We start from the raw sequence: 16,331 nt of genomic DNA, 5'->3' as shown, positions 1-16,331 counted from the left end.
GCCAGTTGGGAAAATCTCTACATTATAGCAACCAGGACACAAGTACTCAGTGCAGGCAGATAGTTGGATTAGTTGGTGATGACTCAGTGTTGAATGGTATTTGTAACAATCACATCTGCAACAGTCAAATGATTGCTAGTTGCTTCATTCCAGTTGAAAGTTTCTTTTCTTTTCTTTTGCCTTATTTGTACATCCAGCATTTTTTATTTTATTTTGTAATACACTTAGCTTGTTGCTTTATTTATTCCTAAATACATTCTGATTTTCTGTCTGACATGTTTTTTTTTTAGTTTTGTGTCTATTTGTTTTACTCTTCATCTTATCACTCTACGATCACTTGGGACTCAAGTATGTTTTACTGCGTTAGACACTGGACTCGCATTCGGGAGGACAACGGTTCAATCCTGCGTCCGGTCATCCTGATTTAGGTTTTCCGTGATTTCCCTAAATCGTTCCAGGCAAATGTCGGGATGGTTCCTTTGAAAGGGCACGGCCGACTTCCTTCCCCGTCCTTCCCTAATCAAATGAGACCGATGACCTCGCTGTCTGGTCTCCTTCCCCAAAACAACCAAACCCTATGTTTTAGGACATTCACACCCTGTATAATTTCTTTACTGTTTGATAAAATGGGACATTTACATCATACACAATTTCTTTATTGTTTATAAATATAATCTGTCTTAGTTTTAGTTCTATTTAATCTTCCGTAAGTCATTTTCTATTTGATTTCATCTTAAAAATTGTGTTTAAGATAAGTGGGTTATCGTCTCATCAGTTTATACTAATTGGTGACCTCTGTCATTTCTAATACAATACTCAAAATTTCTTGCAAAGAATCATTCTTTACTTTTTGCCCTACTTTTGCATTAAAATTACCCAGTATCATTTTGTAATGAGTTTTTATGATGTCAGTTTCAGCAACTTTTTGTGTAGGTCTTTCATCTCAGCCTCATAATGTCAGCGCATGGTGCACAGACTTGAATGATTTCTGTCGAATATCTTGCATGGCTTTTTAAAAGTAGACTTTATTTTATGTCTGAAGTTCCTTGAATATCTGTAAAACTATGTTCTGTTTGCAGTCAGACTTGCACCTGTATTTCCTCACTGTTCTGTTCTTCTGTAATAAAACATCATAATTTTAATTCTGTTTGTCTTTACATGTTTGCTTTATGTTGGGTAACCAAATTGGATATAATACAAGCTACACAAAGTGCAGCAAACATGTGAAACTAAACAGAATTAAAATTATGTCGTCACACTTAATTTGCCCTCTAATTCCACTGAGCTGAAAATGACACTCAGTGGCTAGCATACTGGGCTTGCATTCTGGAGGAAGACAGTTCAAATCCCTGTCCAGCCATCCAGATTTAAATTTTCTGTAATTTCCTTAAGCTGCTGTATGCATATGCTGGTATGTTTCCTTTGAAAATGGCATGGCCAGTTTCCTTCCTCACCTTTTCATAATCAGAGCTTCTTCCCTGTCTCTAATGACCACGCTGTCAACAGGACATTAAACTCTAATCTTCATTCTTTTCCTTTTTTGAAAATGTTAGACTGATTGGCTTTTTCTTTTCTGTGAGTTGGTAGTTAGCTAACCACATATAAAGTCTCTATATCCACTGTTGTTGCTTGCTAATGTGAATCACATTGGAGAGGAAAGCCTACTTTATCTGATCCAACAGTAAAAATAGCTGATAAAGGATGTAATTCACTGGTTTATTTCCATTACTGGTCTACAAAGATGCAGTACTGTCATTTCAGTGACGTGCTCCTTATTAGTGAGCATCAGTCATCAGAAATTAAAATAATAACTGTTGTTCAAAACAAAATAAATGTGTGACTGGGAGTGGTGTTTCTGAATGATATGTAGCATGTCACATTCTAATGTAATTGACATAAATCACCCCACATTTGGTTCTTCATCACCAAGAACCTGATGAGGTAACCCAGTGGTCAGCACACTGCACTCACATTCGAGAGGATGACTGTTCAAATCCCCATCCAGCCATCCACATTTAGGTTTTCTATCTACACCTACATCAATACTCTGCAAGCCACATCATGGTGTATGGTGGAAAATACTTCTGGTACTTCTAACTAATCCTCCCTTCCCTGTACCACTTGCAAATAACACATGGAAGAAATGATTTTGATAAGCCTTTGTGTTAGCTGTAGTTTCTTGGATTTTCTTGTCCTAGTTATTTTACGAGATGTATGTGGGAGAAAGTAATATGTTGTCTAACTCTTCCCGCAAAGTAGTCACTCGAAATTTCAATAGTAAACATCTCTGTGATGCACAATGCCTCTCTTGTAGTGTCTGCCACTGGAGTTTGTTGAGCACCTCTGTAACGCTGTTGTACTGACCAAATGATTCCATGACAAAACATGCCCTTCTTTATTGGATCTCCTGTGTCTCCTCTGTCAGTTCTGTCTGATGATATCCCTAAATGGCTCCTGGCAAATTCTGGGATGGTTCCTTTGGGAAGGACGCGACTGATTTCCTTCCCCGTCCTTTCATAATCTGAGCTTGTGCTCTATCTCTAATGACCACGCTATCAATGTTATTCTACTCCCACCCCCACCCACTCTTCCAAGAAAAACATCAACAGGCAGTACACTGGGAAGCAGTTGTTTAAGCCTCAGTGCTTTAAAATGTCTCCCTAGTACTGTTAGCAAGGACCAACTGACATTGTTCCATGTGCTAATACTACAATATCTGCTTCTAATTGAAAAATATGTGTGATTTGCACTTGACAAATACAGGAACAAAGAATCAAAGGCTCTTTCCACCCACTTCTTAGATGCTCGATTCTCTCCTTCTTTTTTTCTGTTTATCATTTGTATCATCTTGATTCTAATATCTTTGCCAGGAATATTGAAGTAATTACAGGAATTTTTTGGTTTGATTTCTATTGTCATTCTTATCTGTGGTTCATTTGCCAAACAACAGCGGCGAGGAAAGGAGCATTTTTTATTTTATACCTGCCTTTATTCTGCTAGACTTAAAGAAACATATCACTGTGTGTCTTCAGCTCTAGGGTTTATGGCATTCCTTTTACTTTTGTTTGTGGTATAGCTTGGTACTTCAGTAATAGTTACTGTTACAATAACTTGAATGTTACTGAACTATTATGTTTGAATAGCCTGCATAATAATGGATGATAACCTTGGTAATTGTTCTGGATATGTTGAAAGATGAAAACTGATTATCAATATTAAAGTTCTCACAGAAAGCATCAGACTGTGAAGAAAAGGAATGTAACACAGACATTCTTTCCTTTTCAAGCTGCTCACAGCAATAACTACAGTGTCTTGCTCTTGAGACTGCACTTTAGTTCATGTTCCTCAAACTACTGGAATTCTGTGGCTGCTAACAGCAGCTCTGTTGAAGAAAACTGCTTTAGTTGCCATTTAACCTATATTTTATGTACACAACTGATTTTAATGTGTATTGTCAGCTGGAGTGAAACTGCCAGTAGTTCAGGGGCAAAAATATAATACCAATTTTCTTCAACTAATGATTTATATCTTTGAATGAAAATGTTTTAATATATCCCAATGCCATCTTTGGCGTAAGACTTTGTAATATGTTTGCAAATGATTCATAAATGAACAAAAATTGGTTCTGTAAATGAAAGACCAGAGCAATTTATTTCAACACACGCTTGAAGCCAGCCATTTTCTTCGAGTAGTACTTGTTCCAGTCCCAGTACTGTGCATCGTAAAAAATAAAGCGGGCAGTAACGTGAGCAAGCACACGTATAGTTTCTCAACTACTTCTGTGTGTGCTTTGTCAGTTTTTTATTTATTAACATGACCACAGAGAGGAATTCCCCTTTTACTGACAAATGCACATTGCTTTCACAATATGCATAAAACTGCTGTGAGTAATGTAAAATAAATGGTTATTTAAATTGTTAACTAGATGAAAAACATAGAAATGAAATGAAGTCTTTCTCTCATAAGATATGGCATAGCAGTGGAAGGCATGTTCAGTTGAACGAATGATAGTTGTTGCCTAGACTTAATTTTTATTTTTGATGGCAGATTTTTTAGTAGACGGACCTTTTTAGCTTAATCCATTTACTTTCATGTGAACTGTTTGAACAAACTATCAAATCCACTGAAATAAGGTTTGCTATTTTTATCATTTTTTTGTTTGCACAGAGACCTAAATTTTCTTTAAATGAAGGATAAATGTCAATGTAATATCCAGTATAAACAGACATTTCTGTTACAAAAATGCTATTGAAAAACACACATTACATTTAGTCTGCAGCTGTCTGGCATAGACAGGCATATAAGAAGATAAACATTTTATGTGGAATTGTAAATCTTGTACGCAAATTTTATTTCTCAAATGTTTTGTGTGTGTTTTTCAGTAATAATTTTGTGGCTGAAATGTCTATTTATATTAAATTTTTGATTAATATTTATACTTTTTTCGAAGTAAAGCTTTGCTAATTAGAAGCTGATAAAATGACTAACTTGTTTCTTATCATTGGTTTCTGTATGTTCAATAGTTTCTACAAGTAGTTTCCTTGAGGATAACTGAGCTGTCATAACAATTAATTTAATTTGCATGTTGTGCTACTGTTCAAGAGCAGATTGATTTACCCGTTTTTATATCATTCACAGCAAGCAAGTTCCAGTGTTGCTGACAAGGACTTGCATGTTGGAATTCATAACCTGAATCTTCCATCTGAGGCAGCTAGGAGACCTGCATCCAAACTTATCTTCCCACCTACCACTTCATCCTCAGACGCCAAAGCACCAAACACAGTGGTACAACGAACAGAACAATCAGGAAACATCTCCAATGACAACAATGAGTACGCTACTGTGGAAGCAGGTGCTGTCAATGGGGGAAGCCCAGCTGTGAACACGCCTGCTGCACTTGAAGTTGCTGCAGCTCCTGAGCCAGAGAATAAGGACAGCAATGTTCCAGGGATAAATACACAACGCAAAATGTCCAGTGAGTTCAGTAGCTACCTGTTATTTTTACATTATTTTCATCACCCAAACAAATATACATAAATGACCTTGTGGATAACATCGGAAGTTCACTGAGGTTTTTTGCGGATGATGCTGTGGTATATCGAGAGGTTGTAACACTGGAAAATTGTACTGAAATGCAGGAGGATCTGCAGCAATTTGACGCATGGTGCAGGGAATGGCAATTGAATCTCAATGTAGTCAAGTGTAATGTGCTGCGAATACATAGAAAGAAAGATCCTTTATCATTTAGCTACAATATAGCAGGTCAGCAACTGGAAGCAGTTAATTGCATAAATTATCTGGGAGTAGGTGTTAGGAGTGATTTAAAATAGAATGATCAAATAAAGTTGATAGTCAGTAAAGCAGATGCCAGTCTGAGATTCATTGGAAGAATCCTAAGGAAGTAGGTTACAGTACACTTGTTCGTCCACTGCTTGAATATTGCCCACCAGTGGGGGATCTGTACCAGATAGGGTTGATAGAAGAGATAAAGAAGATCCAACGGAGAGTAGCGCGCTTTGGTACAGGATCATTTAATTATCGCGAAAGCGTTGCAGAGATGATAAACTCCAGTGGAAGACTCTGCAGGAGAGGTGCTCAGTAGCTTGGTACAGGCTTTTGTTGAAGTTTCGAGGACATACCTTCACCAAGGAGTCAAGCAGTATATTTCTCCCTCCTACGTATATCTCGCAAAGAGCATGAGAATAAAATCAGAGAGATTAAAGCCCACACAGAGGCATACCGACAGTCTTTCTTTCCATGAACAATACGAGACTGGAATAGAAGGCAAAACCGATAGAGGTACTCAAGGTACCCTCCGCCACACACCGTCAGGTGTCTTGTGGAGTATGGATGTAGATGTACATGTAGATATGTATTGCCATTGTGTTTGTTACCCCAACAGCTAATTAAAAAAAAAAAGAATTGGATCAGCGACAGCAGCAATGTTAAACAGTATTTCAGACATAATTATAAATCAAGGTGCACACAGAAAAATGATTTTGATGTTGCTTGTATCCAAGAATTTCTGTCAAAGTCAAGATGGTTTGGTTTCTTTCACTTTCAAAATATTAACATTACTTTTATATGTCTGTTATAATATTTGAAAGAACTGTTAACTGACTTTAAATAGTACCATAATCATGACATATGACTGTGAAGATCTCCTCACTTGAAGATTACATAATCATTGTCATGATGATTCTCGTCATTGTTGTTATCATGTTTGTCATTATCATCACTATCAGGAGGAGGAGGAGGAGGAGGAGGAGGAGGAGGAGGATGATGATGATGATGATGATGATGATGATGATGATGATAGTTATAGCTGTATTAAATTCAGAGTTGAACCCTTTTTGCAAGCTTATGACTCTGCATTTATTTGAGCATGTTGTTGTGCAGATTACATGACAATTAACATGTACTTGTCACTTGTCACTTATCATAAACTAAAACATGTTCAGATATACTGAATCCATTACTTACCCACTGTACAGATCTGCCACATTATATCTGATCTGTACAAGCCACCATCTGTTCAGAGGGATTATAGGGAGTCTGCTATTGATAATTTAATTTTTTTCTCATCAGTGGTGTTCCAATCTTTAAGCGGCACTCTTTCATGTGCCTATGTACCAAGACAATCTGTATATCAGGACAGAAGGAGTTCATTTCAGCGAAGGTTTGCTGACAATTCAGTTCTTTCCACATTATTCCTGTACGCAATCAGTAGGGTGCTTGGGAGCAGAAGCACTTGCCGTTTGGAGAGATGCAGCCAGAGTAGTGACCGAGCGAACATCTGGCCATCCTGATTTAGGTTTTCTGTGATTTCCCTAAACCACTTCAGGCAAATGCCAGGATGGTTCCATTGAAAGGGTACTGCTGACTTCCTTCCCTAATCCGATGAGACTGATGACCTCGCTGTTTGGTCTTGTCCCCCAAATCAACCCAACCCAACCCAGAGTAGCGAGCAGGAGGCATTCATTCTCTCTGGACTCAGCTCTTGACATGGAAAGGTGTATTTTTCCTCCCTCATGCTCCTTTCCTTCTTTCTGGACTGTGGTTCACACCAACTAAGCTGTGATGGCACCTCCAGTGGTAGGTGGCTGGTACACCTTCTATCCCCTATGCATCCATCATCAGAAATAACCCTTACTGTTTACTTCTCAAATCTCCTGTCTTTATTATACTGATAGTGGACACCCGTTTCCCGTTCATCGTGTAGCCTATACAGGTCTTTGCCATTATTATTATTATTATTATTATTATTATTATTATTATTATTATTATTATTATTATTGTGGTTATTCAGTTTGTGTTAGTAATGAGATTTTCAAAACAAATATTTCTTAATATGTTCTTTATTTGTGCAGATGCTTCAGATGTGTCATCAATTGCTGAATCCTGTGGCACCATACCTGATATTCCATACAAAGAGCTGATGGTTGCTACAAATGGTTGGGACAAACACACAATTCTTGGCAAAGGTGGATTTGGCACAGTGTTTAAAGGAATATGGAAAAATACGCCTGTAGCCATCAAAAGACTTGAACAGGTAACTCGTGCAATCTCATTTGCCCCTTCCTCCCCCTTTCTTAAAATACTTCTTGTGTAAATCTCAGATATTAACATTGTCTCACACTTAAGACAGAATGTGTACTGGAACTTAGAATAATTCTAATTAACTTATCAGTCATATTATTCATTTACAATCCTCTGTGTCATTATGGTTGCTGTGCTACATTTTCTCTATGCTTACAGAGAACAGAATCTGATGAGAGTTACCAGGCTCAGATCGAGCAATCATTGCGTGAGCTGAGAGTTCTGAATGCTTGCCGACATGACAACATATTACCTATTTATGGCTTCAGTATGGGTGGAGATGAGCCTTGTCTTGTGTACCAGTACATGCCTAATGGATCTGTTGAAGATCGTCTTCTTTGTCGAGTAAGTTGTGTTCTTTGTAATTACTCAAAAATTGCAGAAGTATTGTTCATACCTTGCAGTATGAGTAATTGGTAAATTGAAGACTTGTGAATCATTTGTATTCTTTTACATTCTGTTCTTCAGACTGCATTTATAGAATGAAAAAATTTTGATATGAAGTGTGTCATTAAAGTCATTGAGTTAAGATGAAAAATCACACATTTTTGAGTGCTGCTGTGGACTCCAAACATTTATATCCCTCACACTTCAAATGAATATGCTTTGCTTTTGCTGTAAACATTATGGAACTCCCACGTCCAGCCATCTTGATTTAGGTTTTCCGTGATTTCCCTAAATCTCTCCAGGCAAATGCCCAGATGGTTCCTGTGGAAGGGCACGGCCAACTTTCTTCCCTAATCCGATGAGACCGATGACCTCGCTGTCTGGTCTCCTTCCCCAAGCAACCCAACCCAACCCATTATGGAGCTGGTTTGCATTAAATTCTAGCCTCTGAAAGCCTTTCTGCTTTGGAAGGACAAAAATGATGGTTATATTCATACTATAATAATGATTATTGCTTAAAATTTTTAAGTTTGTTCTCTCTCCCTCTCTCTCTCTGCCCCCACCCCCCATCGCTCCTCATGATAGCTATTCCTTGAACAGTGCATTCATGCAACAAATATAGTGAAATTGTGAACTGTGGGTCAAGAATGAGATTTACTTGTGCATGTTTATGAGAAAGAAACAATAAGTGATTACATTAATAGTGATGGGTGTGGCAGCAAGGGAAGTGAAAGGGAAAAGTTAATAATAGTAGCAGTGTGTGTAACTGGGGCTGGCTGATAAGCAGAAACACAATGTGGCCCACTATGTCTCAAAAGAGAAAGCTCTGATCTTAGCCAAATAGGCCTGCAACTGGTTTACACAAACAATTTCAATCTGACTCACACAAAGACTCATATCAAGCAATTTCTAAAAGAATTAAATAATGCCAGGTATTACCAGAAGTAGACATTACTGGTCATACATTCATTGAAACACTTTCTATGAGTTCCAGCTGAATGAAAAGTTAAAATGAAACCAGTACTTTGGTAAACTATTACAAAAAGCTCAATTTGCCATATATTCCACTTAGGGGTATAGCAAATTCTGTTGACATCAAGGCAAGAGGCTGGTTTATTTTACATATTTGCACTCTTCTGGGACAGTTCATGTAAAGTAAATGAATCAGTTACGACAGAATGCAAAAGGAATAAACTAGACCGCTCACCAAGTAGCAGAGCCTTTGAGTCATCTACAGGCACATTCAAAAGAGAATGAAAAGTTTGACAGCTTTCAGAATGAATCATATGGTGTCGGTCGGACACACACTGAGTGTCCAGTACCCATGTGCTGCACACTGAGACCATGCTGCTTCTGACACTATTCCATTCCTCATTCAGAGCCTGGACATCTACTGCCTCCCCTGAACTTGCTAGCTACTCATTCCTGACTTCTCCATAGGAACAGATACCTCAGGGTTTTACCATCTGTAAGGTTTATTCTCTGTAAATATAGTAAAGTTAGCACTTTGCTTGAATATATTTAGTCTTGTTATTGTTCAACTGCTCATTTTACATTATTTCATAAATTATCTTCATGAAGTGTTAGCTCAATAATTAACCCTCACTTCTAATATAAGCCATGAAGTAGACCTAAAGCTTCTAAGAATTTGCATCAAATTAAATTATATTTGAAGGTAGGCATGAAATACATGATCTTACAGTGCTAAGAAATTGAGATATTCTAACTGCATGATGTAACTCTAATCAATGACCTCAAATGTTAAAACTTAGAGGTTAAGGAAGAGACTTGTGTGCCATTAGTCTTCCACCTGACTTAATGTGGTGTATAAATATATCTTGCACTCAGACTGTTTACCTGCATGCATCTATTATAGTGAACTCTCTTAATAATGTACAACATTCAAAGAAGGATAAATTTAGAAGCAGGAAAGTATAAATTGTTCGTTTATCTTGTGTCAAATCAACTTTTTCTTCCTCTCGAAAATGTACTGCAATAAAATGTTGTATCAGTTGAGTTATCATTAAGTTCACTGACTGTACTATTATGTATGTTGTTATTTCTGTAGCAGTTTGTGTGTATGTGTGTGTGTGTGTGTGTGTGTGAGAGAGAGAGAGAGAGAGAGAGAGAGAGAGAGAGAGAGAGAGTGTGTGTGTGTGTGTGTGTGTGTGTGAGAGAGAGAGAGAGAGAGAGAGAGAGAGAGAGAGAGAGAGAGAATGAGAATGTATGCATGTACATATGTAGAGTGCTGGAGTTACTGAAGATGATATGTGGAAAAGAGCATCCTTTATCAATTTTATATAATTATTCCAACGCCAGATATACTGAAGAAGAATTTTGACACCATGTATAGTAACTGGTGCTATATTTTGTAGAATGGCACTCCTCCACTGTCATGGGATCAGCGTCACAATATTGCTGAAGGGACGGCAAGAGGTCTTCAGTTCTTGCACAACAACAAAAAACCATTTATCCATGGTGATATAAAGAGGTACGTACCCATCTTTTGATAATAAGAAATTAAATTCCAAACAGTAATGTGGACATGTCATAAATACATTACTTATAGAAATCTCAGAGTTGAATATCCTAAACAATTTGTTGCAGAATAACATTTAACTCTGCTATGGCTTCTGCCTACGGCCGTAAGTTTCTGATTTACTAACTAAATTACTCAGTAATCTGTAGTAGTAGAGTAGCAGTTGCGTGTTATCATTGAATAAACGTTTTTTATGAGATAGAATGTTCGAATAATCTTTTATTTTAAGCCTTGGAGAGGTAAGGAAACCACCCCTTATTCAGTCCCTTGAAATGTAGTTTTCATTGATACTTACTGTTGTACTTTTAGTTCATCTTGAGTTTGAGTTTATTAATGCCTGATAATCTCTTAAGGCCTTCCTACTGCCAGTTGCTGCTAGCAAGGATCATGTTTGATGATAGTTACAAATTTTTGCATGCTTAATTAATACTTGTATATCATTTGTGCTTTGCAATTTGTTTATTATGCCCTTTTGGTATACTGTACAGCCAGAATACTGTGACACCCCTTTCATTTGGAAATGAGCTCATCAATCCCTTGTAGAGGGTACTGTAAATTAAATTTAATGAAAGGCATGTAACATGTACTGAGAAAAGAGAGAAATGATTCCGTCAGTCATGTATCCAAATATTGGGAAAATAAGTTGATTTGTACTGCATTGACAAAGGAAGAACTGTAATCACGATGCAGTTGATGAGAAGTAGTACTGTGGAAGTGGCAATGCTTTTCAGGTCTTTGGTTGTAGTCCTCATTACCATAAACTGAAGGTGGACAAATTGTGATCAGACCAGCAGTAACCAGCAAGATGTGGAGGACTTTGCTTCTTCTAAGAATGTGGATGCAAGAAATTTACCTGCTCTTTAATGGAGTTAGTAGAAACATGTGTTGCTGTTGCTAACAGAATACAATCTTAAAAGTAAAACACAAGTGTTCAGCAGATGTGCAATGTGTTTGCTCTTATTAAAGCAACAATAGTAGTTTAGATTGCACTGGCCATTGGAAGATAGTGATTGGACTTTTGACCAATGGAAACAAGTTGATTAATCAGGAAAATGATGCTTTGTGTATGCACAGCCATGGTCTGAAAAACAAAATGCAGAATAATTTCTGTCCAACACTTGCACGATCTAATTGTGTATGATCTGCAGTGTGAGTATTTCATTACTATAAACATTCACATATACCTCCCTGGTACTGGGGTGGACGCAGAAGACATCAAGATAGCCAAAAAATGCATAAATATTATTGGTCAAACAATGGAAAATCCAGGATGGAATGTAACAATACGAGAAAAGGAAAGTTGCTACTCACCATATAGCGGAGGTGTTGAGTCACGATGGGCACAATAAAAAGATTCACACAAGCATAGCTTTTGGCTATTAAAGCCTTTGTCAGCAGTAGACACACATATAAAAGCGTGCACGTTCACACACACACACACACACACACACACACACACACACACACACACACGCCAGTGCAACTTACACACAGTCTCAGAGAGCAGAAACTACACTGCGAGCAGCAGCAGCACCAGTGCATGATGGCAGTGGCGACTGGGTGGGGGTAAGGAGAAGGCTGGGGCGGGGCGGGGAGGGGAGGGATAGTATGGTGGTAGTGGCGGACAGTGGAGTATTGCAGTTTAGACGGAAGGTAGGAGAGAAGGTGTGGAGGGGGGGGGGGGGGGGGTAAGTAGCGGAAAGGAGAGAAATAAAAATAAAAATAAATTAAGACTGGGTGTGGTGGTGAAATGACGGCTGTGTAGTGCTGGAATTAAGCCTATACCTTGAAACAGATCATGCTCCCTGTGTCCGTTCCCGTATTTTTGCGTGTTATCTCCCACACTTTTCTGGTGCCACACGATCTTACATATCTAACTACAAACTAACTACGAACCGCTCCCCAACCCCCACACTTTCTCCGTTCTGTTCCTGTTCATATCAACTAAATCCACCTCATCCAGTCACATCTGCCATCCCCTTTCTCTACACTTACCCGCCCTCAAACCTGCTACCCACAGTAATATACATATATTTATTAATGTTTAGTTATTCTCTACTTTGACCTTTGTGACTTCTCGCCAATTTTAGTGAGTTTTCGCCTTCCATTATCATCGTCTTCCTCAGACTTCATCTCTCTTTTATCCCTCTGTGCATCCATTTCGCCCTTTTAGTACTTTTCACACATGTTTGGGTGTAGGAACAGGTGATTTTCTGACTGAATCTTCCCTTTGTTTTATCTCCCTCGAGGAGTATTATATATTTTTTTAATATTCTGTATTGTATTCGGCCTGGTATCTAAGTTACTAGATGGAAGATTTTAATGGACTGTCAGGACGGCTAGACCTTCATTGTTTTTCCCTGATATCTATCCAGCATTCCATCATGTTCTTTGAGTCTCATCATGGACAAAATTTGTCAGAGGTGTGAAATGAATGTAGGTAGGTACATATTAAGAAAGGAAGATGCTGTCAGAAGATAACCTTGTGCACATCATTAAAAATTTCTATTACTAAACCCCTGAGCACTACTTATGTTTAAAGAGACCAAAATTAGCAGAAGAGTTGCTGCTTAATGAAGAAAAAGCAACATTTAAACTCCCAAGATCTTCCACCCAGCCCCCCTACTCACACTCTCTCTCCCAGCCCCCCTACTCACTCTCTCTCTCTCTCTCTCTCTCTCTCTCTCTCTCTCTCTCTCTCACACACACACACACACACACACACACACACACACACACACACACACACACACATTTAGTTCTCATATTTAGCTGTATGCTATGTTTCTGGTTTCTGATTGCTCATAATTTGTAGCACTTTGTAATTTGAGTCTTCGCTGTTAATATATTAGTTAATTTTGAAGTGTTTACTGGAACAAATTTTTTTCTTGTTAAAAGGTTTGTACGAAAACACCTGTCCTCCTCTTTGCTGCTTGTGAACCCTGACATTTCTTTTTTCCTTATCTTCTTTTGAGAATGAATTAAGAACACACAACCAAAATCTAAATCTTCATCTGTATACTCTAACTTCTTTTCTTTATAATGTCCGCATGCAGCTCAATAATGCTGATCAGTTAATCAGATAAATAAAGTTATTTGGATATGCAGATAGTAATACAGAAAAAGTGATAAAATCATCCTGGAGCTCAGTTCAGGAGAGACACAGCAGAATAGGGCTAGTTATTGCTGGTCTTATCTTGTTTCTCTAGTGACTGAGAGTACTGGATGACTTTTGTATATTATCCCTGACTAGTCCCATTTCATCCAACCTCTAAACTTTTTTTGTGAGGCGAAGAAATCTTTGCTTCTGAATTCCAACATTTTTAAAACCTGTAATTCATGTCTATTTTTGTAACTACCTAATATGTTGAGATAAATATGTAATATTTGGAGGTATTGTGAAATAACTTCAGAAAGTTAATTGAATAATTTTTTAACTTTCTGTGCAACAGAGTACGATTCAAAATCTACACACAGAAAAGTGTGTTGTGTTTTTATAACACTCTGTTATGTGTTCAGTGCCAACATACTGCTGGATACCAACTTTGAACCAAGGATTGGTGATTTTGGGCTTGCACGTGATGGTCCGCAGGGTCATTACACACACATGAAAGTGAGCCGAGTCCATGGCACCCGCCCCTATCTGCCTGATGAATTCCTGCGTTCAAAACAAATTTCCACAAAGGTTGATACATACAGTTTTGGAATTGTGAGTATGCACCCACATTCTTTAATTTAACATCTTCCATTTTGTTGAATAATATAATTTCTCTGTGAACTTATTTTACTCCTCCTCTTCCCCTTCCCCTCCTCCCCCCCCCCCCCCTTCCCCCTTTTTTGGGTAATGTAGCAGACATTTGGAAGCATCAGCTTATGACACTGTGTCCGTTGTATTTGTAGTATCAGTAATGTGAGGGTGTTATTTATTTAGCATATAACTTATTTTCCAATTAAATGATAACGTCATTCACGGTGTTTACAAGGTAAACCCAAATGCCAAATGAAAGAAAGAAGGGAGAAAGGTTAGAATTTAATGTCCCGTCAAGGATTAGACCATTAGAGATGGAGCACAAGCTTTGATTGGTGAAGAAATTAACCTTTGATGTGGGTTTCAAGTAAAGTATACAGTCAGTGAGAATTGACTACTGTAGCATATAAATAATATTTTCAAGATTACATAAACCCTCTTTTCATACCATAGTTATGGAACTGACTTTTTTTTGTGTATGAATTTGGAAAAAAATTGTCAGTAATATTATTTCTTAGGTAATATGCTCCTGAACACTTAGCTTCAGTGTAATGGTATTGTAATGGTGACTGTTGGAAAGGAACTGCAATAGAAACCACATTTCATAATTAATACGCTCCTGAACACTCAATTTTAGTTTAACAGTACATTAATGATTGTTGCCGGAAAGGAACTGCAATAGAAACCATTGCAGTGGTGTTTGGAAGTGACAGTCTTAACGTTTTTGACGATGTGTGATTGTTGAAGTAGATGTGCAAATGTATTTTTGTGTGTATGCAGTTGTGTGTTTATGTAGTCTGATTCTTCGACCTTCTTATCTAAAGGTAAGATGTAGGTTATTAGAAACCACAGAAACAGGGAAGGACTTTAGCATTAGAAGTTTGTGAAATTGGAAAGAGGCAGAAAATAGGTAGCCTCAAATGAGAAGTAAGAAAGAGCTGGGGGGGGGGGGGGGGGGGGGAGGGGGAGATATGGTTGGTAAGATCGAAGAAGAGAAAGAAGGTAGCCCCAAAGACAGGAAACCCTTCCCACCCCCCTCCCCTAGGATCCCTACCCCTCAGGTACTTGAGTGAGATGCCACACATCTCCTACAGAACAGACATTTTTTCCTTCACCCTTGAGGTCCCCGAAAGAAAACTTAACAACCCTATGGAAATGACAAATTGTGAAGAATTGGACACACTTGTTTGTGAGGGTTGTCTGAAAGGTGTGATGTGTGTTTCGTGTTAGCCATGATTTATTTGCTCTTGTAAACCACACTTTTATTTACAATACCCACCCCTTTCAAAACCTATACAAACCCTCCCATTTACATCACGTCTCATAAAAGGTATAGGCTGAAATACTCTATACAGAATATGAAATTTATACACTATGGTATCGTGGTTGTTTAATTATTCACATTTTATATTACACATAAATATAATAATCTATTCATTTTATTTTATGTTAACATCACTGTCTTTCTTATTCTATGAGTCTCTTAAGATTTCTTTATCTTGTAGTCATATTCAGTTTCTCAAGCACTAAAATTACAGGATAGTTTAAGATCTTAGGAATAGATGACAGAATAGTTTATGATTTTAAGGGAATTCATTGCAGGAAAACTATTTTGGAACAAACACCGAAAACAACTCGGGATCCAACAGTTGTCACTCTGCTTGTTAACTCAGAACGTTAATGTCCCTGGGGGATAGATGACTCCACCTAGGTCCCATGGGTGTGATATTAACTTTTCTTGAGCTCTGTCTGGCCAGTATTTCTCTTTAAATTTCTTTTAGAATCCTGCCCAAGAAGAAAACTTCTCAATATTTACGGTCCCCCATTCTGTGGTGTCCCCTAAAAGGTAACCTACAGAAAATTCAATCTTTTTAGAATCTTCCCAGTTTTTTGGTAAAACTTGGTTAAACCTTTTTAAGAAATGTGTCGGATGTACATCTCCATCGGGCTTGAATTTAGGGAATTGTCTCAATAACCCCAAAACGTAACCTGTTTTTGTACTTTGTCCTGGATAAGCTTGACTTCTCTCCACATGTCATCTGTGCTCTTCCTGGTATC

At 37.9% G+C, this 16,331-nt stretch overlaps 1 protein-coding gene across 1 annotated transcript in view; it reads left to right on the top strand.

Moving 5' to 3' along the window:
- The window catches only part of LOC126272585 (interleukin-1 receptor-associated kinase 1-like), a 148,314-nt gene that overhangs the window by 66,883 nt on the left and 65,100 nt on the right, over nucleotides 1-16,331 (top strand). Inside the window, exons 4-8 of the mRNA XM_049975511.1 lie at nucleotides 4,639-4,975; nucleotides 7,371-7,552; nucleotides 7,759-7,944; nucleotides 10,362-10,477; nucleotides 14,045-14,234. Coding sequence (XP_049831468.1) covers nucleotides 4,639-4,975; nucleotides 7,371-7,552; nucleotides 7,759-7,944; nucleotides 10,362-10,477; nucleotides 14,045-14,234 — 1,011 coding nt within the window. The remainder of the gene's footprint in view (nucleotides 1-4,638; nucleotides 4,976-7,370; nucleotides 7,553-7,758; nucleotides 7,945-10,361; nucleotides 10,478-14,044; nucleotides 14,235-16,331) is intronic.

This window comes from Schistocerca gregaria, chromosome 5, assembly GCF_023897955.1.
Source record: "Schistocerca gregaria isolate iqSchGreg1 chromosome 5, iqSchGreg1.2, whole genome shotgun sequence".
Taxonomy (NCBI): Eukaryota; Metazoa; Arthropoda; class Insecta; order Orthoptera; family Acrididae; genus Schistocerca; species Schistocerca gregaria.
Note: the sequence above shows the minus strand (reverse complement) of the source record. Positions and strands in the feature narration are given on the sequence as shown.